The 26,288-nt window shown below is 42.3% G+C and overlaps 1 protein-coding gene across 4 annotated transcripts; it reads left to right on the top strand.

Moving 5' to 3' along the window:
* Positions 2,577 to 22,605, top strand: TICAM2 (toll like receptor adaptor molecule 2). Of its 4 annotated transcripts, XM_021079209.1 has the most exons (3): positions 3,394 to 3,522; positions 13,584 to 13,698; positions 20,410 to 22,605. In XM_021079209.1, the coding sequence occupies exon 3, from the start codon at positions 20,468 to 20,470 to the stop codon at positions 21,179 to 21,181; it is 714 nt and encodes a 237-aa protein (XP_020934868.1). In that variant the 5' UTR covers positions 3,394 to 3,522; positions 13,584 to 13,698; positions 20,410 to 20,467; the 3' UTR covers positions 21,182 to 22,605.

The raw sequence follows: 26,288 nt of genomic DNA, 5'->3' as shown, positions 1-26,288 counted from the left end.
ATTGGAATGAAGTTGTTAATATTTTTCATATTTTGTCTTATGATCTAGAGTGGTTTCCTTTTTGTTTCTAGTACTGTTATTTTTGTTTTCTCTCTGTTTCTTTTTTCCTAAGTAGTTTTACCAGTAGTTTATTAATTTTGTCTTTTTCATGGAACCATTTTTGCTCTTGCTGATCCTCTTATTTTTTTGTTTCTTTAATTTCTCATCTATTTTTGTTATTTCTACTTTTTTCTTTATTTGAATTTCATTTCTTGCCTTTTTTTTTTCTTTTTTTCCTTCCCTAATGCCTTGATGTAGTTATTCAGGTGGTTGACTCTGTGGCTTTGATTTCTGATATATGCATTTAAGACTAGAAATTATATTTTAGCTATGTTCCAAGAGTTTTGATACGTACTATTGGGCGGGGGGGAGTTGTGTTTTTGCTTTTGTTTTTTCTCTTTTAGGGTCACACCTTTGGCATATGGAAGTTCCCAGGCTAGGGACTGAATCATAGTTGTAGCTGCCGGCCTATGCAACATCCATGCCAACACTGGATCCAAGCCTCATCTGTGACCTACACTATAACACCAGATCCTTAACCCCTTGCAAGGCCAGGGATTGAACCTACATCTTCATGGACACTAGTTGGATTTTTTTTTTATGGCTGCACCCATGGCGTATGGAAGTTCCTAGGCCAGGGATTGAATCTGAGCCACAGCTGTGACCCATGCCAGATTCTTTAACCCACTGCACCAGGCCAGGGATTGAACCCACATGGCCACAGCAACCCAATCCCCTGCAGTTGGATTCTTAACCCACTGTGCCACTGTGAGAACTCCTGATGTTCCATTGTGTATGTGAAAAATGCAGATTCTGAAATTGTATTGGATGCCATTTAATATATATATATGTGTGTGTGTATGTATATATACACATAGCGTCGATATATATAAATGTCAATGAAGTCAGATTCATTAATGTTTAAATAATTTATAACCTTATCGATTAATTTATGGATAGCTTACATATGTCCAGCAGACTCATAAATTAATCGATAAGGTTATAAATTATTTGAACATAATTTAAGCTATCCAGGGAAATGGCAGAGTAAGCAAAAGAGGACAGAATCAAGACCCTATAACACAACATTTAATGCCAAGGGTTTCAGGGGTATAAAACCACAGGAAAACATTGTATATGTCAGGGAAGTTATCTCTTTCCTGATTTAATTAGCACTCCCCACTTTACTCCACTTTCTTTTATTCATTCATTCTTTTCAGTGAAGGGATCTAAAGTTGTAAGCAGTGTCTATTGTTTGCCTCCTGCTCTAGACTGAAAAATCTCTATGAGGACTGGGGCCGTATCTGTCTTGTTCACCCTGTATCCCTAGTGCCTAGCACATAGCAGACACTAAATATTTGTGGCATAAGTGATTGGTACATTTTCTTGAAATGCATACTTGACATTTGGGGAAAAATTTTAAACTTGTAACTAATTTGAATTTTTTTAGTACAACACATGAATATTTATGAAGAACAATGCAAAATTGAAGCAATTTAAAACAAAATGGAAAAATTGAAGTAAATCTGCCCTTGGCATTAGTGACTTTAAGTTCGTTTTATGCATGTGATGTGGGTGGTGAATGGGGAAGTTATTGTATTTGTCATTAGTGGTATTTCAATGAAAAAGTTTGCAAAACAGTGATTTGAAGGGTTGCCAGTGGAAGAGGAACAGGCAGAACAGACAGAAAGGGAAGACTTTGAACAAGTAGGATGAGCAGGAAGCCTGGGTTGGGTTGTCGATATCAAGGAAATGAGTATCTGGAGGAGACAGTGATCAACTTTGTCTTTTGCCATAGGGAGATGCCAGGGGGAGATAAAGGCAACAGCAGTACCAGATTTAGTAACAAGGACGCCACTGTTTACCTGATACTGAAATAGAATTGTTGGGAAGTAGAGGGAGAAGGAGAAGCCAGCTGTCCATGAATAATGAATTGTGTTGATGTGATGCTTAATAGCACATTTCAGCAACTACTGTCTGCCTGATGTTAGGCAGGTGGGGAGAGGAAGAAAAAATAACTTAGCTCTACCTGTAGTAAGACCTCAGACCCAGGTAAGGGCCTTCAGTTCCAATTTACTATCCATTGGTTTGTCTGAGGTTTAGTGATGCGGTCTCCTCCTTTGGCAGTGAGTAGAGATTTCCTGAAAATTAAGAATTGCAGGGAGGAGTTCCCATTGTAGCTCAGTGGGTTTAGAACCCAGCTAGCAAACATGAGGATTCGGGTTCAATCCCTGGCCTCCCTCAGTGGGTTAAGGGTCATGTGTTGCCACGAGGTCACAGATGTGGCCCGGATCCGGTGCTGCTGTGGCTGTGGTGTAGGTGGGCAGCTGCAGCTACAATTGGACCCCTAGCCTGGGAACTTTCATATGACGCAGGTGCAGCCCTAGAAAGAAAGAAAAAAATTTGCTGGGAGCCCAGTGGGGGAGGGTGGAGGGTGGCTCAGCGGTGGGCTGCCGCTGCCGAGGAAGACGGACCCCCCCCTCCCCGCGGGGCTGCCGCGCTGCCGGCCTCCCTGGCAAGTAGTTTCAGGAACTGGGTTTTAGGGGAATGACTAGGATTGGGAGCCTAAGATCGATATAGTGGGATTACACGTCTGGCTTTATCAGGTTTTTTATGCTTCTTTGAGTGCTATTTCGTTCTTCCTAAAATGCTTAGATTGCTTTTTTGTTCTTCCTAAATAGTCAATGGAATTCCAGTCCGTTTCAGAAATGGGAAAAAGAATCTGAGAAAGGGATCTTTCTCAAGGTGGCTTTTGGGGGGAGGGGGTGCTGTTGGGCTGCAGCCTTATGGTTGACTGCAGCAGTAATGAGAGAACCCCAAAGAGAAAGGAAAAGCCAAGGGGCCAACTTGGAGGCCTGGAGAGTCGCTGTACCTCGGAAAGGAAGGGTTTGTTTGGATGAGACCTGCTATTTCCTTCCCTTAGAGTCCAGCAGCTTTTTTGGGAGCCTCCCAGGGGCTTTCCTGCAGGCTCAGTGTTGGGCGCACTTGGTGGGCGGGCGAGGAGGCAGTCGCTGCTGCTTTCGACTCAGCACGAGGATCTCTAAAAAACAGACTTAGTGGAGTTCCTTTCCCTCCCGGCCTCGAAGTTGGGCCTCACGGTAGTGTTCAAAGAAAACAAAGCAAAACAAAAAAACAGCAGCGAGAGTTCCCCTGCGCGAGCTCCCCTTCTCTGCCTTCGGGGGCCCGCTCCTCCCGCTGCGCAGAGACTTCCAGCCGGGTCAACTCCGGACTGTCTCAGGCGGGGCCGGCCTGCAAGGGTTAAGTGGCAGCGCGTCCCCGAGGGGAGGGGACTTGTCTCGGCGGTCCCCTGACTTCCGCGCCTCCAGGCTTGCGCGGCTCGGGGCAGTGGGCGTGGGGCGGAATCTGCGACGCTGCGGACCGGCCGCCTTTCCTTCTCCAAACCGAGGGGAAGTGGCTCAGCGCTCGGCTGCCGAGGAAGACGGACCGCCCCCGCGCGGGGCTGCCGCGCTGCCCGCCTCCCTGGCAAGTAGCAGGCGCCCGGGTGGGTGGGCTGGGGACCCGGAGCAGGGGTGCAGCAGGTTCGCGGGGTCCGGTGGGAACCAAGCCGCCCTTTGGGCAGAGCTGCCTTGCTCTGAAGGGAAAATCCACGCAACTCTCTGCCTTTCACGTAAGTTTCATTTTGAGTAGAAAACCGGTTAAAAAAAACACACCTCAGAACCCTAAGCAAAGAGCCCAACGTCTCAAATGGCTTAGAGGTTCTCTGGGAGCCTTCACCAGGCACACTAGAGTCAATGCTGAAGGTTTTGGTTTGCTTATTTAGGATCTTGTCCAAAAGCTCATTTGGATAAAAATAATTCGGGCTGGCAGTTGTGAGCTCGTTTTCAGTATGTTAATTTGGACCGCTACAGTTTTTCATGGAGGTAAACTTTTTTTTTTTTTTTGAGTCTTTAAAAATACGATACATTTTAAGATCTTAAATAGTGCGTTGGTTCTAAGTGGAGTTAAGCCACTTCATTTTCTAGCTCATTGAAAATAGCAAGTGGATGAGCAGATAAAGAATAATGCCATACTCCTTCTGAAGTAAAGTGTATGTTACTCAGATGTCCAGCTGTATGGAACTTGAATTTTAAGTCATATTTATACTGTTGACTCTTTTGCATCTCACCTGTTGAGTCATTTGCTCTTTGTGATATTTTAAAATTTGTGCATTTAACAAATATCTGCTGATAAATCTCTTGTCTTTAAATATTCCTCCCTAGCCAAAACATCTCCTTCTAGGTCCCACCCATTTCTTTGGTCCTTTTTATTAACAAACAACTCTATGAAAGACTTGCCCGCAAGCTTCTATTTCCATTCCTCTTTCCTCCTCCACCCTTTCATCACAGGCTTTTTGTCTCCATCACCCCCATGTCACTTACTAAATCCAGGGTCTGTGCACCTCCTCCTTGATATTTATTCTTCACTTGGCTTCCTGATCACCCCCTTCTACATTTTCTTGCACCTCCCTGGTCAGCCTTTCTGTGTGTCCAGACTTCTCCTCTTTTTCTTAACCACTAAAGGTTAGACTGCCCCAGGGCTCGGTTCTTGGCCATATTCTTTCTAGCAACACTTTCTCCCAAAGCAATTTCTATCCCAAGCCATTATTTCATGACTGTAAATAACGTCTATAAGGTGATGGCTTCCAACTTTTCTCTCTGGCCTTACTTCCCTCCCAAGATCTAGATGCATATATCTAGATCTATTCACTCAACATCGCCACTTGGAAGTCTCATGTACATTTAAATTTAGGATGTCCAAACAGAATTACTTATATACACCCACTTAGTCCTCTTGTTTCCCCCTCAATTACCTTCCTTATCACAGGAAATCTTACTGCCATTCAATGAGGCTGAAACTAGGGAGGGTGGTTATCTCTTCTTTTTAGCTCAGATCCCACATCCAAGCATCCAGAAAATTCTGTGGATTCTGCCTTGAAAAGATCTCAAATCCAACCACATATTGCACCCTCTCTAACACAAATCACAGTTCTTTTTTACCTGAACAACTGTGAAATCTCTGCTTTGGTATTCTCGCTTCTACTCTTGCTCCTCTACAGTGTTTTTCCCAACAGTAGTGTTGTGGGTTTTTTTTTTGGTTGTTTTTTTTTTTTTTTTTTTTTTTTTTTGATATATAATCAGAACTTTCACTTCCCTTCAGAACCTTCTGGTGGCTTCTCATCAGAATCATAAAAACCAAAAACCAAATTCTTTTTTTTTTTTTTTTTTTTTTTTGGTCTTTTTAAGGCCACACCCACGGAATATGGAAGTTCCTCAGGCTAGGGGCGGAATCAGAGCTGCAGCTCCTGGCCACAGCCACAACAATGTGGGATCCAAGCCACATTGTGACCCACACCACAACCCATAGTAATGCCGTATCCTTAACTCACTGAGTGAGGCCAGGGATCCAACCCACATCCTCATGGATAGTAGTTGGGTTTGTAACCTGCTGTGCCACAATGGGAACTCCCCCAAGCCCCCAGATTCTTGTGATGGCACAAAGCTCTGTGTGATCTAACCCCTGACTGCTTCTCCAGTCTCATCTCCTGCTTCCCACCTTGCTCACTCCAGTGGAGTGGCTCTGACTTTACTTCTGTTCTCTTTGCCTGCAGGGGGCCTCTGCTAGACCATCACAGGGTGTGTGCCTTCACTTTCCCCACTTCCCTGTTCAAATGGGGTCTCAGGGGTTACTGCCATAGTCCTGCTAACATCCTTTTGTCACTGACCCTCTGGGGTGGTTGCTCTTAGGTACTGAACACTCTTCTGTAATATTCAATGAAGCTGGTGGCATCTTTAAATCATCACTGGTTGCTAGGGCTCTCTTGATATTAAAAATGCACAACCATTTTTCTCTTGAGCCTAATTCTGATAACCTGGGCAGCTTGCCTTTACAGTCTGTGTTTTTATAAGACATTCTCCCTGGTTTGGAGAAGATTTGCCCTGTAAGGCCAGTTCTCATTTTTTTAAATATAGAAAATGAAAGGAAAATACTCCATTTACTGGAAAGAATAGGCAATAGTTTGTCTCATTTCCTTTGCTTCCAAGGGAAGTCATAGTCTGATTTGTAGCCTTGTTGAATGGTTCCAGTAACAGGTAGATTTAATGGGAAGAAGAAAAATGAAGGGGCTTTTTCAGAAAATATTACACATTTTTAAATTGTGTAGTGACTAAGCCAGTATCATAATATCAAGATTTAATAGCAAAATTCAGTTCTTTTTAAAAAATATGTGGTCATGGAAATGAAAAACAATATTTTCATCTTCACCAACAGCTGTTGGGAAATAAAAGACAATTTAATTTATAATGTTTATTTCTCACTTCAATCCCAAAGAACCAGTTCTGTGATGTTATCAGTAGCATACGTACCACGTCATCTTTTTTAAAAGGACAGAAAAAATGTTTTCTCATTTCAGAATTAGGATTTCAGATGCTTGAGTAAATATGTATAATAGAAGATTAAATAAAATTTAAAGGGATTTGGAATATGGAACAAAGTAAGAGTGGGAGGGTTAAAGGGAAGCCAAGATCATAACTCCTCCCCCAAGCTTCTGTGTGTTGATTAGAGAGAACTCACCTGCCTGGAGCTTCCTAGCAGCTGAGAGAGAAGACAGGCTCCACAGGAGAAAAAGCAAGTGTCCAAGGGGGGATCAGCTTGTGTATTTTTGGTTTTCTACCTGATAGAAGCAATTTTTTAAGAAGTAATTAAGAGTTCCCGTCGTGGCTCAGTGGTTAACGAATCCAGCTAGGAACGATGAGGTTGCGTGTTCAATCCCTGGCCTTGCTCAGTGGGTTAAGGATCCGGTGTTGCCATGAGCTGTGGTGTAGGTGGCAGATGTGGCTCAGATCCCTCATTGCTGTGGCTCTGGTGTGGGCCGGCAGCTGCAGCTCTGATTAGACCCCTGGCCTGGGAACCTCCATGTGCCGCGGGAGCAGCCCTAGAAATGGCAAAAAGACAAAAAAAAAAAAAAAAAAAAAAAAAAAAGTAATTAAACATTTACTTGCTTAAGGACCTGTTTTAGGTGCTATAGAGGTGAATATTCTGTCCTCTAGTGCATGTAATTCAGTAGAAATATTGAAGGCCCCTGTTTGGTTTAGAGTTAGTGGAAAATTCACATTAGATTAAAGAAAACAGGAGATTGCGCAGAGTTAAACCTGGAGGTGAACTAAACCCATTCAGAATATGCAGATATAACACATAAGGAATATACTTTCTGGGCATCAAGTTAACATGACCTCTATTTAAAAATACAAAACCAGGAGTTCCCCTCGTGGCTCAGTGGTAACAAACCTGACTAGTATGCATGAGGACATGGGTTCGCTCAGTGGGTTAAGGATCCAGCATTGCCATGAGCTATGCTGTAGATCACAGACATGGCTTGGATCCTGCATTGCTGTGGCTATGGTGTAGGGCAACAGCTGCAGCTCCGATTCGACCCCTAGCCTGGGAACTTCCATATGCCGCAGGTGCGGCCCTAAAAAGACAAAATAAATAAATAAAATAAAAATACAAAACCTACAGAACAACCTATTTACTAAAAATTTTAATTTTCAGATTGCATTATCAGTGTAGAAAAAGGGGATATTGCTATAGATATGTGTACATTCACACATCTACCACACACAGAAAACCAGCTTTTTTGTGTACTTCTTTCCGATCTATTTTCTTCACTGTAGTTTGTTTTTACAAAGCTGAGGTCATACTGTATATGCTATTTTATAGTCTACTGTTTTTTACTTATTATTATGGAAGTATTTTCACAGGTTATTAAAATAACCCATAACATTCATAAACATTTTAATGATTTAATAGGATTCAATCACACAAATAACATCACATTGTTTATGTTGCCATTACCCCACTTTTTAAACATTTTGATTGTCTTCCTCCAATAGAATGTTGGCTAGCCTATGATATTATGTACATTTTCTCTAGGAAAATATAGTCATATAACTTATACTTCAGAATTGCATTAAAACATTTCCATATCCTGTGACAGGAGAAAGCTGAGCAAATTTGAAAAACTGGAAAAAAAAAAAAAAAGACCCACATGTAGGGAACTGGGGGAGCAAAGGGGAGAGAAGTGTGAGATGAGTTGGAGCTGAAGGAGCCAGATCATGCAGGGCATCCTTTGCCACATTTAGAAATTTTTTCTTTTCTTTTCTTTTGCTTTTTAGAGCTGCACCAATGGCATATGGAAGATCCCAGGGTAGGGGTCGAATAAGAGCTGCAGCTGCCGGCCTAGGCACAGCAACATGGGATACGAGCCACATCTGAGACCTACACCACAGCTCGTAGCAACCCTAGATCCTTAGCCTACTGAGTGAGGCCAGGGATTGAACCCACATCCTCATGGATATAGTCAGTTCGTAACTCACTGAGGCACAACAGGAACTCTCCATATTAAGAAATTTTGATTCTAAGAGTTCCTGTTGTGGCGCAGCAGAAACGAATCTGACTAGGAACCACGAGGCTGCGGGTTCAATCCTTTCAGTGGATTAAGGGTCCAGTGTTGCCATGAGCTGTGGTGTAGGTCACAGATGCGGCTCGGATCTGGCATTGCTGTGGCTGTGGTATAGGCCGGCAGCAACAGCTCTGATTAGACCCCTAGCCTGGGAACCTCCATGTGCCATGGGTGCGGCTCTAAAAGGACAAAAGACAAAAAGAAAAAAAGGAAAAGAAATTTTGATTCTAAGAGCAGTAGGAAGCCATTGCATGTTTGTAAATGGGAGCCATTGGACCAGATGTTTGTGCTTAAAAAGATTGTTCTGGCTGCTGAGTGGAGATTAGATTAGACTGACCAAGAGTGGCCATAGGAGACCAGTTAGGAAGCAGCAGTGTAGTAGATGAGGGGAGAGATGTTGATCTTGAGTGAAAATGCAGTGGGGAGGGAAGTGGAACATTTTGAGATGTGTTTTCGGCTTATCTAGACAGGACTTGGTGACAGCTTGGACGTGAGAGGGTGGGAGTGGAAGGGGACAATGTCAGTGTATGCCTGAGGTTTCTGGCTGTCGTGACTGGGCAGACGATGGGGCCATTTACCTTGGTGGAGAAGTCTGAGAAAATGAGGTAGACATTACCTCCCAGGCAAGCAAGGAAGACAAGTTCAAAGTGCTGTGTGATAGACATTGTCAGAGATATGAATAGGTTGTTAGGGTGTCCAGAGGAGGAGTACTTCACCTGGAGATAAAAGGAAATGTGTTCTGCCAAATATGATCCTTGAGCTGTAGCTTGAGATGAAGTACCGTATTTATATTCCCACAGTTTTTAAAAATGTCACGTGATTGCTCACTGAAACATTCAACAAGATATATTTGGAGGAGATTTCCCTGATGGTCACATAGTTTGCAGCCTGGGTTCAATCCCTGGTCAGGGAATGAGATCCCACATCAAGCCAACGCATGCCCAGCCAAAAAAAATATATGTTTGGGTAGGTTGGTCTCTATTCTGATTGAGTCAATAATTCACATAACAGAGAGAGTAAAGAACTCTCTATTCATCTATCTCTCAACCTAAAGAACTGTGTTAGTCTTATATTTGGAATTGTCTTACTTGGTCATTTGTTCGGAAGGTCTTGTTTTGTTTTTGTTTTTGTTTTTTGTTTGTTTTGTTTTTATCTTTTTAGGGCTGCACCTGCAGCATATGGAGGTTCCCAGGCTAGGGTCCAAGCAGAGCTGTAGCTGCCGGCCTACACCACAGCTGCAGCAACACCAGATCTGAGCCATGTCTGTGACTTACACCACAGCTCACAGCAATGCTGGATCCTTAACCCACTGAGCGAGGCCAGGGATTGAACCTGCCTCCTCATGGATGCTGGTCAGATTCATTTCTGCTGAGCCATGATGGGAACTCCCAGAAGGCCTTGTTGAATGCTGGCTATGAGCAAGACTCTGGAGATACAGTGATAAGCAAGACAGATTTGCTTTTATTCTGGTAGCGTTTACCATCTAATAGGACAGATGAGAAACGAAGCAGGTAATCAAACATGTGAGTGATTGTAGTGTGATTTGTGCCATAAAGGAAGATATAGAGTGCTTGACTCCTACAGGTCCCATTTGGTACCTCAAATGGAAAATAAAGGCACTGGTTTACTTTGGCTGTAAGTAAGAATCAGTGGATAATATTGATAATTAATCCTTTTATTTATACTGGACCTTTGTCATCCTTATGGATTCTGTGCAACCTCCAAAAGAAGAAAATAAGAAATGACAAGTCATTCTCAATAATGTTATTTCAGTAACAATCAGGTGGATTCAAATTCTACCCATCCTATTCCTGAACGCAATGATCACCTTAGTTGGGATTTTGAAATATTTCCAGTGTGAAGATGTCTGAAAGAAAAGTCAGCATGTTCCCCCTCTGCCTAGCATAGGTCTTTTCCCTTGCATCCTGGCAGTAAATATCGTGGGCTTTAGGGGCTGTGTGGTTCCTGTTGGCACTACTCAGCTCTGCCTCAGTCGTATGAAATTAGCACAGACAATACACAGATGAATGGGCCTGGCTGTCTTCCAAGAAAACCTTACTTACAAAAACAGGTGGCAGGCCACGTTTTGCTGCTGACTTCTGCTGTAGTGCCCTGTCCGGGATTTGGATTTGTATCCATCACAGTTTAGTTGCAGAGAACAGAATCTACTCTAGCTGGTTTAAGCAGAAAGGAATGTGTTAGAGGATATTGCAGGATGTACAGTATCACTCAGTAAGTTGGGGAGCTAGACTCTAGGTTGAGTTTCTAGGAACACCTCATAGCACCACCGAGCAGAATTGGTCTGGTGAAGTTGGAGCTTTTGCCACAACCATGATGCATGTCTAATCAGCAAGCTGCCAGCTCATGCATCACACTAACTCTGCTAGAGTCTTAACCGACAAAGCAGTTGCCTCATGCCCTGCTTCCCTTCGTATTTAACTAAGACATGTGAGTCCATCTGATTGACAGAATAGAAATTATACCAAGAACCCTAACTTCAAGAGAGTCTAGGAAATAGAGCTTTTAAGACATGTGGTACAGGAAGTACAGGAAGGTACACTAAAAGAAGTTGCAGTCAAGTTTGGATGAGCAAATCTGCAGTATCTGCTGCAGAGCACTCCTTTGGTTACTTAACACCGTATCTTCCCTTCTTTCCAAACCTAAACTTCCAGACAAGGATAACAATAACAATTCTTTTTTTAAAATTGAGATATAGTTGAATTATAGGGTTGTGTTAGTTTCAGGTGTATAGCACATTGGTTCACTTATACATATATAAATATATATATGTATATGTAATTATATGTATAACTGTATGTATATATGTTATTTTTCAGATTCTTTTCTGTTATAGGTTATTACAAGATACTGAATTTAGTTCCCTGGGCTATACAGTAGGTCCTTGTTTACTTTATGCATAGTAGTGTATATGCGTTAATCCCAAACTCCTAATTTGTCTTTCATTACTCCTTTTCTTTTTGGTATGTTTGTTTTCTATGTCTATGAGTCTGTTTCTGTTTTGTAAATAAATTCATTTGTATCATTTTTTCCAGATTTCATATGTAAGTGATGTCATATGGTACTTGTCTTTCTCTGTATGACTTAACTTCATTTAGTAAGATAATCTCTAGGTCCGTTCATGGCACTATTTCATTCTATTTTATGGCTGCACAATACTCATGTGCGTATGTGTGTGTGTGTGTGTGTGTGTGTGTGTGTGTGTGTAGAACATCTTTATCCATTCATCTGTTGATGGGCATTTTGGTTGTTTCCATGTCTTGGCTATTGTGAATAGTGCTGCTATGAACATGGGTGCCTGTATCTTTTTGAATTAGAGTTTTCCCTGGATAGATGCCCAGGAGTGGGATTGCTGGTTCATTAGTTAACTCTATTTTTAGTTTTTAAAGGAACCGCCATACTCTTCTCCATAGTGACTGCACCAATTTACATTCGCACCAACAGTGTAGAAGGGTTTCCTTTTCTCCACACTCCTTCCAGCATTTATTATTTGTACACTTTTTGATGATGGCCCTTCTCAGTGGTATGAGGTGATGCCTCATTGTAGTTTTGATTGGCACTTCTTTAATAATTAGTGATGTTGAGCATCTTTTCATGTGCCTATTGCCCATCCATATGTCTTCTTTGAGAAGAAGAGAATAAAGGAGTAACAGTAACAGTACACACTCTCTCAAAATAATGTAACTGTCCCTCATAAAAACCAAAGCGCGCTCACCTTCTCCCAAGAAGGCGAAACCGAAAGTTTTGCAGGTCACCCCCTCATCTGCAGTATTCATTACAGACGTTATCCTGGGACCTAAGCATCCTTGGGAGTTAGGTGGCCTCTCTTCTTTCCTTGGAAAAGAAAGAGTAGGAGAGAGACAGAGCTACCCAATGACCAAGGAGGGAAATAGCTCGTCTCTAAGAAGCTCCCACCTATACTTTTCATCTTCTTTCTCTTTACTAGCAAATCCCCTCCATTTCTAAGCATTCCAGGTTTCTCTTCTCGTAACAAATTCCTCTCCTGACGTCATGTTCCTTTGTAGCTATTAGCTTCTCCTTTCCTTCTTAGCTAAGCTTTCCCCTCACTTCCCTTAGACGTGAGCACACTGCAGCCTGGCTGGTGACTCTCACCCTTCTCCTGTACCTGTTCTGGTGAACCTCCAGGGCTCAGTGCTGTGGACACTAAGCACTGCTTGAAGCACTCTCCTCCCTTGGCTTCCAGATACCATCCTGTACCTGATTCTCCTGCTGCTCCAGGACCACGGCTCCCTCTCCTCTCCGGGCTCTCCTCCTCCAGGTGCACCTTAGGGACTGATTCTGCCTTTGGCTCTCTTCTCTTTTCTTTCCCCCTGTTCTCAGTTCTCAGGTCTCAGCAGATTTGGGCTGATATCAAACTTTTATCCCACATTAAGATGCTCTCCTGAGCCTTGGACCTACATGTCTAAGTACCTACTGGACAGTACCTACCTCCCCCAAGTCACTGTGACCCTAAGTGCCCTATGTTACAAATTGAATTAATTGGTCAAACAACCCAACCCTCACCCACTTGTCTCAGTGAATGTAACCCACCCAGTCACACAAGGCATGGACTTGGGAACCATACCTGATTCTTCCTTCTCCATCACCCTCCCCCCCGCACCAACACTGGCACGTCCTGCATATCTTCATCTCCACTCTCATTTCCTTAGTTCAGGGCTCTGCTTCCTTACCTAGGTTGTTGTCGCAATAGCCTCTCACGTGATTGTTCTCCCAGTCTGGGGCCTAACCTGTCTAAAACCACTCTCCCCTAGTTAATACCTACCAGGGACTCTCTGTCTGCCAACACAATCAAGTTCAAAGTCCTAAACCGAATATACTGCGGCCTTTCCTCTCTCTAATCCTGTTTACCTCTCCATCCTTACCTCTCACTTTACCCTCTCCCTTCCCACCCTCACATATGTGGACATGAGCCAACTCAACACCTAGTACAAAATGATCCTGATACACTGTGCTCTCTGGTGCTTCAGTGTTTTTTGCACATGCTGCTCCTACTGCCTGGAAACCATCCCCCTCTCCGCCTTACTAATGTCAGTGCTCCCCGCTGCAGGTGTCCATCCCGAGGGCTTTCGTAGCGCCTGTTATCCCAAACGGAGCACCAGTGCAGTGCGTCCTAGTCATCTACTTATCCTACATCCCTAAAACCCAGCAGGTCTTGGTGCAGAGTAAGTTTTCAACACTTATTTATTAATAATGATGGCCCTTTATTTGCTAATTGACTTAAGCAAAGAAACTATTACTTCTGTATGTATTTGCCACAAGATGGTGCTATTCAAATAGGAAAGACAACTGAAAGGCTTTCCAGGGCCAAGGGATTCCAAGTTCTAGATGCCTAATGTTTGCTAAATGTGTTAAATTTCAGAGGGAGTGATTTAAACACATACTTTTTATATGTGATAAAACACACGGACAGGTTAAAAATTGTTTATGTGTATGTATTTTATTATCAAATTATAACTGATCATTAGTTTACTTACTACTATTTGGGAGCTTCTCCACAAAGGGTCAGCGTGTTTTAAAAATATGAACAGTGACTCTTAATTCTAGGCAACAAACTTTTAAGGAGAGTTGTGTTTGGGTTTTTCAGAGAAACAACACCAATAAGTTTTATAAAGAGAGAGGGCGGGAAGGAGGTTCATTTTAAGGAATTGGCTTCATGCGATTGACTGGGCTGGCGGGTCCCAGATCTGCAGGAAACATAGTCAAGACTTGACTTTGCAGTCTTCATTTGGAAGGCTGGAAACCCAGGTGGAATATCTATATTGCTGTCCCAAGGTAGAATTCCTTTGTCTTTGGGGGACTTCACTATCGTTTTTAAGGCCTTCATTTATCGTTCTTAAGTTCTACCTACACGATGGAGAGTGACCTGCCTTACTGGAAGTTTCCTGCCTTTTTTTTTTTTCTTTTTAGGGCCTCAACCATGGCATATGGAAGTTCCCAGACCAGAGGTTGAATTGGAGCTACAGCTGCTGGCCTACCCCACAGCCGGAGCAATGCAGGATCCGAGCCACATCTGCAACCTACACCGCAGATCACAGCAATACCAGATCCCTAACCAACTAAGCGAGGCCAGGGATTGAACCCACATCCTCTTGGATACTACTCCGGTTCATTTCCACTGAGCCACAACTGGAACGCCGAAAGTCTCCTGCTTTATTTATTTTTAAAAAATTGGGATGTAGTCAATTTACAATACTATGTTAGTTTCAGGTATACAGCAGAGTGATTCCGTATTTTTACAGTTAACGTCTATTGCTTTCAATGTCAATATTATCTAAAAAAGACCCTCAGTGCAATGTCTAGACTCATGTTTGACCAAACAACTAGTCACCATAGCCTCGCCAAGCTGACACATATATTTGACTCTCACAGAAGTCTGGGTGAAGAAAATAAAGTTAGCATGAAAAAGAAATTCACGTTGCTGTTCCAGTTTTTCGTTAGAGTCAGGCGTGAAAGGGCTCATGGCAGTAACACCCGAGGAGCCGCCCAGGAAATTTCTGCAGGAAGACAGACTGACCTGGGCTGGGACCCAGAGGGTGCTGCCCTGACTCTGAAAGTTGTCCATTTCTTCTAGTCTGCCGGGGCAAGGGATCACACAGGCGCTAGTCCAATATTGGGTAGGGCTGGGGAAGAAGAATAACCTCACGGACACGGTAATTTCACCCCAACAGGCTCCACCGTGTGTCATTCGTGTCTCAAATTGAGATTGAGGTTTGGGGCAGTCCTTAGGAAGGGGTTTTGCTTCCTCTTTTACTGAAAATAATGAAACGTCTAAGGGAACTTCTGCAGGTGTCCAGTGGCACATCCACCCACCCACCTGTATGCACACAGTTTAGTGCTGTCTTCTTGTTTTTTTACTCATGTAAAACGGTGTAAGGTTGTCTTTAGCTTCATTGTTGTGTATTTAATAACAGTACTAGCTGCTAGCATTTATGGAGCATTCCTTTAAGCCATTTGACCTTCATAGAAACCTTAAAAGTAGGTTCTGTAAGTACTATCATTTACACATGATGAAATCAAAGCATAAAGATTACATAGAGTAACTTGTACAAAATCGCACCATTTTGTTATCATAGGGCCGGGATTTACATTCAGGCAGTCTGAGTCCAGCCTTAATGAAAATGGAGTTTTTTATTTGTCTTTTGCTTGCTGTGACCTTTCTTTGTGTTCTTTCTGATGTCCTGTAAAATTTTTGTATACTTGCCAACTATGCGTTTTTTCCATGCTGTTCTTTTCATCTTACTCCCATTGAATGTAAGGGATTCCACTGGCACTTTCTTTTGCTTCGATATAAACTGAATGCATTCTTGACTCTCTTTCCCTCTTATCTTGGACCTGTTGGTCTTCCCTTCAGAGCTTCAGTTTAAAGGCTCCATTCCGGTGTGTTGTATTTTTCCACATTTCTGTTTGCTGTAAAGGGATGTCGTTAGTTCAGTTGAGCTGTGGGCCATAGTAATTGGTAGTTTTGGTCTTAGGCCTTTTCTGGAGGCAAAGGTTAAAGGTGGGGGTTTCATTCTGTCAAGGTAAAAGCAAAAAGCCAAAAAAAAAAAAAAAAGGGTTCAATCTTAGAGAGGACAGCAGTTTGGCCAAATCTGTCACCATTGCAAATGCATTTGTCCTTTGAAATAGAAATCTCATTTGGGAAAATTATTCTACAGATGACCTTGCACATAAATGAAATGACATTTGTACAGGGTTATTCACTGCAATATTGTTCATAATAGTAGTAGACTAGAAACAGGTCATATTCAAGAACAGGGAATGATTATGTTACCTTCACATGCTGGGAGATTGTGTCATAAATAATAGTGAAGAAGTTCTGATGTGTGCTGATGTGAAATGCTCTGAGGTTATATTACTGAGGAGAAAAGCAAGTTATTTACTGCTGTTTGGAAATACACATGTATGTATATACATACTTATATATGATATATATGTATATACGAGACACTTTTTTTTTTTTTGGTCTTTTTGGGGCTGTACCTGTGGCATATGGAGGCTCCCAGGCTAGGGACTGAATAAGAGCTGTAGCCATCAGCCTACACCACAGCCACAGCAATGTGGGATCAGAGTGACATCTCGACCTACACCACAGCTCACAGGAATGCCAGATTCTTAACCCGATGAGCAAGGCTAGGGATCAAATCTGTGTCCTCATGGATGCTAGTCAAATTCGTTTCCGCCGAGCCACGATGGGAACTCCTATATGATACTTTTTTTAAAAAGGAAAGAGATAAATATATATTCATGAAGAAATATTGGAAGGATATAGGAGAAACTAATAAAAGCGGTCGTCTCAGGAGCCATGGAGGTAACAGGATAGATGGAGAAGACAAGGGTGGGAGTGAGACTTTTCCACATAAATATTTTCAAAGTTAACCTTTTCTTAAAAGGTAAATAAAGGAGTTCTCCTGTGGCATGATAGGTTAAAGATCTGGCATTGTCACTGCAGTGGCTTGGGTCACTGCTCTGGTGCAAGTTCAGTCCCTAGCCTGGGGAATTCCACATGCCAGAGGCATGGCCAAGAAAAAGTAAATAAAAAATACACACACACAAGCACACAGTTTTGTTCCTGTGAACCATGATCCCATGTGCCTCTCCCTAGGAGCCACCTTCACTCTCCCCACACTTGACTAAGGGGAAGGAAGTAAAACCTGATACTGACTATCCCTGACAGGGGAGGAGGACTTTGGAGGGCTTTTCAGGATCCTGCTAGCCAGCCTGCTCCCTTCTGTCCTAGTGAAGCCCCTTGGTTGATGGTGCCAATTAGCTCAGGGTGAGCACAGGCAGGTTCTCCCCCTTCCTTCCAGCCTGGAGAACTGTCCAGATGAATCCTGACTGCTTTCCCATCTCTGAATCTCATAAAGGGTAGGAAAGGGCCATCTCCAGCACCAAACTTCCCACGTCTTTTCCCCTTGGCGATATCTTTTCTCCTCCACCTCCAAGTTAGGAGGTTATGGTGAAGTTCTCAGACATTGTCACCGACTTTCTTCTTGCTGGTCAGCTTAAGGTGGGAGTGGGTAGGAGTGCTTGGAAACTGGGACTTCATAGATTGCCACATCATAGATTTCTAGAGCATTTTGCTCTTTTTTGCTAACCATTTCAGAAAAATAAGCTACTTGCATTTACCTGCAGCAGCTAGTTGTTAATATAATGAGGTCAAGTTGGTTTAACAAATCTATCTCAGTGAATAAGTGAAAATCATTTTATATTTTTTAACCTTTTTAAAATTAAAATATAGTTGATTTACAATGTTGTGCCAATTTCTGTTGTACAGCAAAGTGACCCAGTTATACACACCACACACACACACATATATGTACACATTATTTTCTCATATTATCTTCCATCATGTTCTTCCAAGAGATTGGATATAGTTCCCTGTGCTGTACAGTAGGACCTCATTGCTTATCTATTTTAAATGTAGTAGTTTGCATCTACCAACCCCAAACTCCCAGTCATCCCACTCCCTCCCTCAACCCCCTTGGCAACTACAAGTCTGTTCACTATGCCTGTGATATGTTGCTGTTTTTTTTTTTTCTTTTTATCTTTTTACATGATTTTATGTCTCTGTTTTGTGGACAGGTTATTTTGTGCCATATTTTATATTCCATATATAAGCAATATAATATGGTATTTGTCTTTCTCTTTCCAACTTACTTCGCTTAGCAAATTTCTTTCTTTCTTTTTTTTTAAGGGCCACACCTATGGCACATGGAATTTCCCAGGCTAAGGGTAAAATGAGAGCTGCAGCCACCAGCCTATGTCACAGCCACACAGCAATGCCAGATGTGAGCCACATCTGTGACCTATGCTGCAGCTTGCGACAATGCCAGATCCTTAACTCGCTGAGCGAGACCAGGGATTGAACCCACGTACTCATGGATACTAGTCTGCTTCATTACCACTAGGCCACAATGGGAACTCCTGATTTACTTCACTTAGTATGAGAATCCCTAGTTGCATCCATGTTGCCACAAATGGCATTATTTTGTTCTTTTTTTATGGCTAAGGAGTATTCTATTACATGTATGTACCATATCTTCTAATCTATTCATCTGTTGATGGACATTTAGTTGTTTCCTTGTCTTGACTCTTATGAGTAGTGCTGCTCTGAACATACAGGTGCATGTATCTTTTTGAATTGTAGTTCTGTCCAGATATATGCCCAGGGGTGGGATTGCTGGATCATATGCTAGTTTTATATTTAGTTTCCTGAGGAACCTCCATACTGTGTTCCATAGTGGTTCTATCAATTTACATTCCTACCAACAGTGTAGGAGGGTTCCTTTTTCTCCACACCCTCTCTAGCAGTTGTTACTTTAACAGACACATTTCTCTGAATGGTTTAACAGTCTTTTTTTTTTTAATGCAGGGGAAGCTTCTCTCTGCAACTTGACATAGTAAAACTTTTTTCATTGATGCAGTATTAAAGTGAGCAGTTAATCTTAACTAGCGAAGAGAGTCCGAATTCATTTGGGTTTATTTTTTGGGATGTATGTATGTAGCCTTGGAGGGTTGTCATGCCTTAGACCACCACTTGGTGGCTGGCACAATATAGTGTGGATCAGAACCTGAAGAACAGGCAGAATCAATGACAGCCAGTAGCCAGTGATTTCTTCACTATTCAGTGGCAGTAGCAAACCCTTTCACTCCTTATTTACATTAGAAAGAAATTCTGTATACGTTTTTCCTTATTTTTTCTTCCCATAACAGTTTTTCACCATTTGATGAACGGTTTCATCTAAACTTGAATTATTTTGGCATATGTAGCTGGTACTTATGTCATTATGAATAAGATTCTAATTTCTTCTTGATCTCTGATCTTTGCTCATGAACAATATATAAAAATCCTTTGGAATATAGCCTATGGGCCCATATTTGACAACATGTATTTTATACTTATCTATTCTGAATTTTCTGTCTTTTGATGAAAGTACCCCCTTGAAACTGCTTATTTGGGTATTAACAATACTGCAGCATTAGATTCACATGGAGTATCTCTCTTTCACAGCTGATCTAATTCTTCTACTCTGAGTTTAGGCCTTTTAAAATAAAAGAATGATACAGACTATGATCATTATTGATTTCCCTGGAAATCACAAGGCTTTGTTTCCAGATTACACTTCCAAACCAAGATGTTACTTTTTTTACCTGGGTGCAGAAATATGTTTTCTTAATTATTCCCAGGATTAGCTGGAAAAAGATATTCCTTACTTTTTGCAAAAGTTTATTAGTTTCTGCACCAGCCCCAGTACAACAATCCCTGACCCTAGACCAAAAAAAAAGAAAAGAAAAAAAAAGAGAAAAAGCTCTGAACCGGTGAATCCTGAGCAACATTTCATTTAACATTTCAGATCTTTTTATTCTGAGTCAGCAGAGCTGCCTATTAGCTGTCTTTAGGGTATTTGTATTCTGTTTTGTATTTGCATTTGAAACAAAAATATGTTTTGAAGTTAATATGAATATTTTGTTTCTTTTAGTTTTCCTGTTTCTAGTTTACACAGTAATTTGGTTATGGAGAAGTTGAATTTAAACTCCATATGAGTAGAGTGATACGGTCCCTTTTCGCTAACACACCAAAGTAATTTAACTGGAGTTTATAATGCCAATATAATACCATTTAAAGTTTCCAAACATCTCCTTTTATATTAAACCGGACCCCTGTGTTTAACCTACCCCTGCCTACCTGTGGTAGCCCTTGTGGAACTCAAACAAGACAAGTGACTTCATCTCCAATGATCTCTTTGACATTTTCTTCTTAGAAAGCTATATATTATAATCTTTTTGAGGTTTGCAGGTTGAATGAGATTTTCCATTTTAATTGTTTTGATGAAATTTACAGTAGTCTTCTGCTTTGTTATTTCTCCTTTTAGGATGAAAAGAAATGCTGAGAAATAAATAAAGCTTTCCTTTCTGACTTGGATATTTATAATGGGTATCGGGAAGTCTAAGACAGATCCCTGCCTTCTTTCTCTCTCTTGGAGTAAAAGCCACGGTGTGGATACAAGTCAAAAACCTCACGAGACAGATTGCACGATATCTGAGGAAATCCCCCTGCATGGTGGCGAAGATGTTGCATGTAGCAGTTCAGCAGAGATGCCAACAGGAGAGCAGGAGGGAGCTGACGGAGTGGAAGAGATGCCTGAAGAGGAAGCAGAAGAAGAGGTGTTCCTCAAATTTGTGATACTACACGCAGAAGATGACACAGATGAAGCCCTCAGAGTCCAGAATCTGCTGCAAAATGACTTCGGGATCAAACCTGGAATAATCTTTGCTGAGATGCCGTGTGGCAGACAGCATTTACAGAATTTAGACGATGCTGTCAATGGCTCTGCCTGGACAATCTTGCTATTGACTGAAAACTTTCTAAGAGACACCTGGTGTAAGTTCCAGTTCTATACATCTCTCATGAACTCCGTGAACAGACAGCACAAATACAACTCTGTCATCCCCATGCGGCCCCTGAACAACCCCCTGCCCCGAGAAAAGACCCCCTTTGCTCTGCGAACCATCAACGCCCTGGAGGAAGAAAGTCGTGGCTTTCCTACACAAGTGGAAAGGATTTTTCAGGAGTCTGTGTATCAGATACAACAGGCTATATGGAAAGAGACCAGAAATCTGGTACAAAGACAATTGATTGCCTGAGATGGGACATATAACACATGGTGTGCCCTTGTTTTGTAAAGCAAATGGTTTCTCTTCACTTGAGAAAGCAAATTTCTAGGAAAAGTTTAAATGGAAGAGAACCTTGCTCTTAGGGGAAAACTGTAGAGCCCAAGAAAAATAGATTTTTGCAGGACACTCTATAGAATTGAGGTACTTTTGATGTTTCTCTAAACTTGCAATTGTCAGAGTTGCAAAACCTCTGATTCCTCTCACAGCTTTCCTAGTTCAACAAAGGATATTTTAAATTCACTTTTCTTGTATTGAACTTGAACAAGAACTTATATGATAGACATTTAAAAAAATACCATAACACTTTGATTTTGTTCTCAAAAGACACGTTGGCAAAACAATGGCCTTGAGAAATCTGACAGCTCTCCCTGTTGCGGCACCTCTCACGAATGTTGCAGGAAAGCCTTCCCAGTATTGTCGTCCAGAAATAGGGATAGCCAGATTAGTTCATTTGGAATGGTGAGAACTGATAAATGTGAAATGAAAAATAGATGTGAGAATGGTGGGCCTCTTTAAAATAATCCAATCCAATGCGTTTTCCTTTCAGCTGGAATTTGCAAAGTTGGAGGCAGTTCCCACCACTGATTGGTGGCCCATTTAACAATCTTGTGATTAGGACTCCATGCCTGGGGTTGAGATGACCCCTATAGCTGGAAACTCTCCATGTCAGTCTTCATCTGTGACCAGGGCCTTCTGAAAAGGTGTATGTGTCCCTGGCCAGATGTTCTTTAAAACCGGTAACCTCTTCTATGGCAACCATTAAAAATTCATCTCATTCACAATGCTCTTATCATGGAAGTATTTCTCAGATGATCAGTGTAGCCTAACTACTCTGACATACGTACGTGTGTGTATGTGTGTGTGTGTGTGTGTGTGTGTGTGTTTGAGGTCATGGGGGGGGATTGTAGGTTATTCTTGGACGTGGGATAGAAGCAGATGTGTTTTATGGCCTCCTCCCTAGTGTCTCACACTTAACAAGCCAGAAGCCCCAAACCAGACTCACCCACTCCTTTCTTTCCCAGCCCTTCTGCCCCAGCTGAGATTGAGGAGAATCATCAAGCACAGACCAGGGACAGGGCAGAATGTGAATCACATTGTGATGTAATGAGAAAACCATCCAATGGCGGATCAGGAGACCTGGTTCTAGTCCAGTCTCTGTCACTCAGGGTGAGTGTGACCCTGAGCAAGCTGCTTACTCTCCTGTCTGTGAAAAGAAAGGATTGAATTGATGGATCTGGAAAGGCCTTACTCCTCTCCCACAATCTGAACAACTGGAAACCGGAAAAGGGAATAAGCAGAAACATAGAGAATTTTATAATGTGACATATAATCAATGCAAGAGGCTGCCTGTATCTGCTAATAAAGAAGGGATATCCTGTATATTTACAGAATAATTGATTTCTTTTTTTTTTTTTAGGGCCACACCCGCTGCATATGGAGGTTGACAGGCTAGAGGTTGACAGCCACAGCAATGCCAGATCCAAGCTGCGTCTGTGACCTACACCACAGTTCATGGTAATACCAGATTCTTAACCCACTGAGGCCAGGGATCGAACCCACGTCCTCATGGATGCTAGTCATGTTCGTTACTGCTGAGCCATGATGGGAACTCCAGGGATAAATGATTTCTAATGCTCCCCATTTAGAGCTTTCTAGTCACAGAAAAATATTGCAATACATGCTTACTCAGGTATTTTTAATGCCCTTTTTTAGGGACTCTTGAATGAAGACACTCTGCCATATTTGTCTTTCTCCTTATCCCCACTTCTCCGTATCCCCCAGTAACACACTGGGGTTTGCTTCCATCTTTCTGCAATCTGCCTCTTCACAGCCATGAGCCAACATTTTCATAATCCTGCAAGTAAGTCAAACCTTCCTCTCTGCTAATACTCAATCAAAGACCAAATTTTTCTCATTGCATGCTGACTTAAAGTTCTCTGCTGTCGTAGCTTACTATGCACTTTTTCTTTCAGTTCTAATGATAAGCATTCATTTTTTTTGTCATAGTGCTTCCTATATCTACAATTTCATATACAAATAAAACATTACCACCCACCATTTCTGCCTGCCAAAGCTGGAGCAGTTGATGCTGCGTGATGTTTTAAAAATAAATGTTTTTAGGGGAGTTCCTGTTGTGGCACAGCAGAAATGAATCCAACTAGGAACCATGAGGTTTCAGGTTCAATCCCTGGCCTCGCTCAGTGGGTTAAGGATCCGTGTTGCCATGAGCTGTGGTGTAGGTCGTAGATGTGGCTCAGATCTGGCATTGCTGTGGCTGTGGTGTAGGCCGGCAGCTGTAGCTCCGATTAGACCCCTGGCCTGAGAACTTCCATATGCTGCGGGTATGGCCCTGAAAAGTCAAAGACAAAAAAAATTTTTTTAATTAAAAAAAGTTTTTATTCTTTACCTTTGACTAAACTTGATTATCTCTCACTCCAGTGAAGAACGTGGAAAGTGTTTTGAAAAGAGGCATCAATCTGTATTCATCCACACAAGGTACAATGTCTCACTTGATTTGGAGTTAAATATATATATTTTATGATGAGGAAAAATGTTAAGTAACATATAACGATCTCTGTTGAAATTAACAGTTGTGGAATTCCTGTCATTGTGCAGTGGAAATGAATCTGACTAGGAATCATGAGGTTGCAGGTTCAATCCCTGGCCTCGCTCAGTGGGTTAAGGATCCGGTGTTGCCATGAGCTGTGGTGTAGATCACAGATGCGGCTTGGGTCTGACATTGCTGTGGCTGTGGTGTGTGTAGGCCAGCAGCTGTGTCTCCAATTTGACCCTTAGCCTGGGAACCTCCATATGCCGTGAGTGTGGCCTTAAAAAAAAAAAGAAAGAAAGAAAAGAAGAAGGAAAGAAAATAAATTAACTGTTGTAATAAGGGATTATCAAAATAGCTAAATTTAGGATGAAATGAGTTAGAGGTGTGGCCTTAGTCATGTGAGTGTGTGTGCACGTATACATGTAATATTGTTCCACCTTAAAAAGAAATAAAATTCCAATACTTGCTATAACATGGATGATCCTTGAAAATATTATGCTAAGTGAGAAAAAACAGACACAAAAGGACAAAACTGGTTCCACTTATCTGAGCTACCTAGAATAGGCAAATTTATAGAGACAGAAAGAAGAGAGGTGACCAGGGCCTGGGGGGAGGGAAGAATAGGGAGTCATGTTTCATAGGTACAAAGTTTCTATTTGGGATGTTGAAAAGCTTCTGGAAATAGAGAGCAGCTCTGGTTGTGCAACACTGTGAATGCACTCAATGGCACTGAATTGTATGGTTAAGATGGTAACTTGTATATATATTTCACCACTTTCTTTCTTTTTTTTTTTTTTTTTTTTTTTTTTTTTTTGCTTTTTCTAGGGCTGCTCCCGTGGCATATGGAGGTTCCCAGGCCAGGGGTCTAATCGGAGCTGTAGCCGCTGGCCTACGCCAGAGCCACAGTAACGCAGGATTCGAGCCATGTCTGCAGCCTACACCACAGCTCACGGCAATGCCGGATCCTTAACCCACTGAGCAAGGGCAGGGATCGAACCCGCAACCTCATGGTTCCTAGTCGGATTCATTAACCACTGAGCCACCACGGGAACTCCACCACTTTCTTTTCTTTTTACACCCATACCTGCGGCATATGGAGGCTCCTGGGCTAGGGGTTGAATCAGAGCTGTAGCTGCAGGCCTACACCACAGCTGCAGCAGGTGGAGCTGCATCTGTAGAGCTTGTGCAACGTGGGATCCTTTACCCACTGAACGAGTCCAGGGATCAAACCTGCATCTTCAAAGACACCAAGTCAGGTTCCTAACCTGGTGAGCCACAATGGGAACTCCACCCCTATACCTTTTTAAAAATACTGGTTCTTTCCATCTTTTTGCTCTGCTATCCAGCTCAGCTTTCCTTGGTGTTGTACCTTTGCTGTCTCTGTCTCAAGCACAGACATTGGAGCATCTAGCGTAATAAGATGATGGGAGTGGTTACCCAAGTGAAGTATACTGATTGCTGATACATGGTGATAATAAAACACCATTTGATTTCTAGTTGGTTTTATTATTACTTTTAAATTCTCTCCACCTGCATCCAGGTGGTCTCCTCCCATCACCTCCTCCTGCCCCACAATGCTATAGAGTCAGATTTCCTGGGTTTGAATCCCACCTATATCCTCTGTAAATTGTGATCTGAAGCAGGACACATAATCTTTCTGGATCTCCATGTTCTCATCCCAAAATGAAGATAATAGCGCCTCCCTGGTAGGGTTATTTTGAGGATTAAGTGAAATAATACATGTGAGGTGCTCAGTTCCTCATGCATTGTTACCATACCAGTTCTATCCTACTAGAACTGTTGTTGCCTACACACATTTATGCTGAGACATGGGATTGGGGAAGGGCAAATATAATTACCCACAACCCTGTTCTTGGAACCCTTGCAACTGGTAAGGAAAAATTTAAGCAAAGAGAGAACAAGATGCTGGGCCTTGTTTCCATGCAGTACAGTTCCCATCCAGGCACTGGACATTGAGGTAAGCCCATGATAAGTAGACATATGAGCTGTTAATGGTAGGTATGGGTGTGGGGGGGACTGGGGGCAGGGAGGATTCCAGAGCAGAGCCCTCTGACTGCAACAAGATAGGGAAGTTGGGCCATAGACTAGAAGAGCAAGAAAGGGGAGTCTAGGAGACTAGCTCTGAAGCCAGTTCCAGGAATGACCCAGGTACAATGCCTTCAACTGTGTTTTGTTGCTCCTGATGTTCAGATGAGGTACACTTCATATACATCTGCATATGAGCAGGGTAACCCATTTCACTCAGTCGTCTTCTGGGGCTCAGGAATTGCCAGATCATTTTGCTTCTCTAGCTAGCTGGTTAGACTATATTGGTTAGATTCATGTTGGTTAGACTACTCCCCTTTGGGGTGGGCAAAGGGGTAGTTAAAGAAGCACCATCTGCTTTGCTCCTTCCTGTCCTGACTAACTGGATTTCCACCCTTAATTCAAGGTTGCTTGCTGGGCTTAATCCTTTCTACTGCAAGTCAGGGCTGTTTTCCACTTGAGTTTCATGTCCTTCACTTT

The sequence above is a fragment of the Sus scrofa genome, chromosome 2 (genome assembly GCF_000003025.6).
Source record: "Sus scrofa isolate TJ Tabasco breed Duroc chromosome 2, Sscrofa11.1, whole genome shotgun sequence".
Lineage (NCBI taxonomy): Eukaryota > Metazoa > Chordata > Mammalia > Artiodactyla > Suidae > Sus > Sus scrofa.
This window is presented reverse-complemented; position numbering and strand designations above follow the sequence as displayed.

Excerpts from the sequence above, each read along its gene's own strand:
- TICAM2 (XM_021079199.1), top strand. The coding sequence starts at position 20,468 with ATGGGTATCGGGAAGTCTAAGACAGATCCCTGCCTTCTTTCTCTCTCT.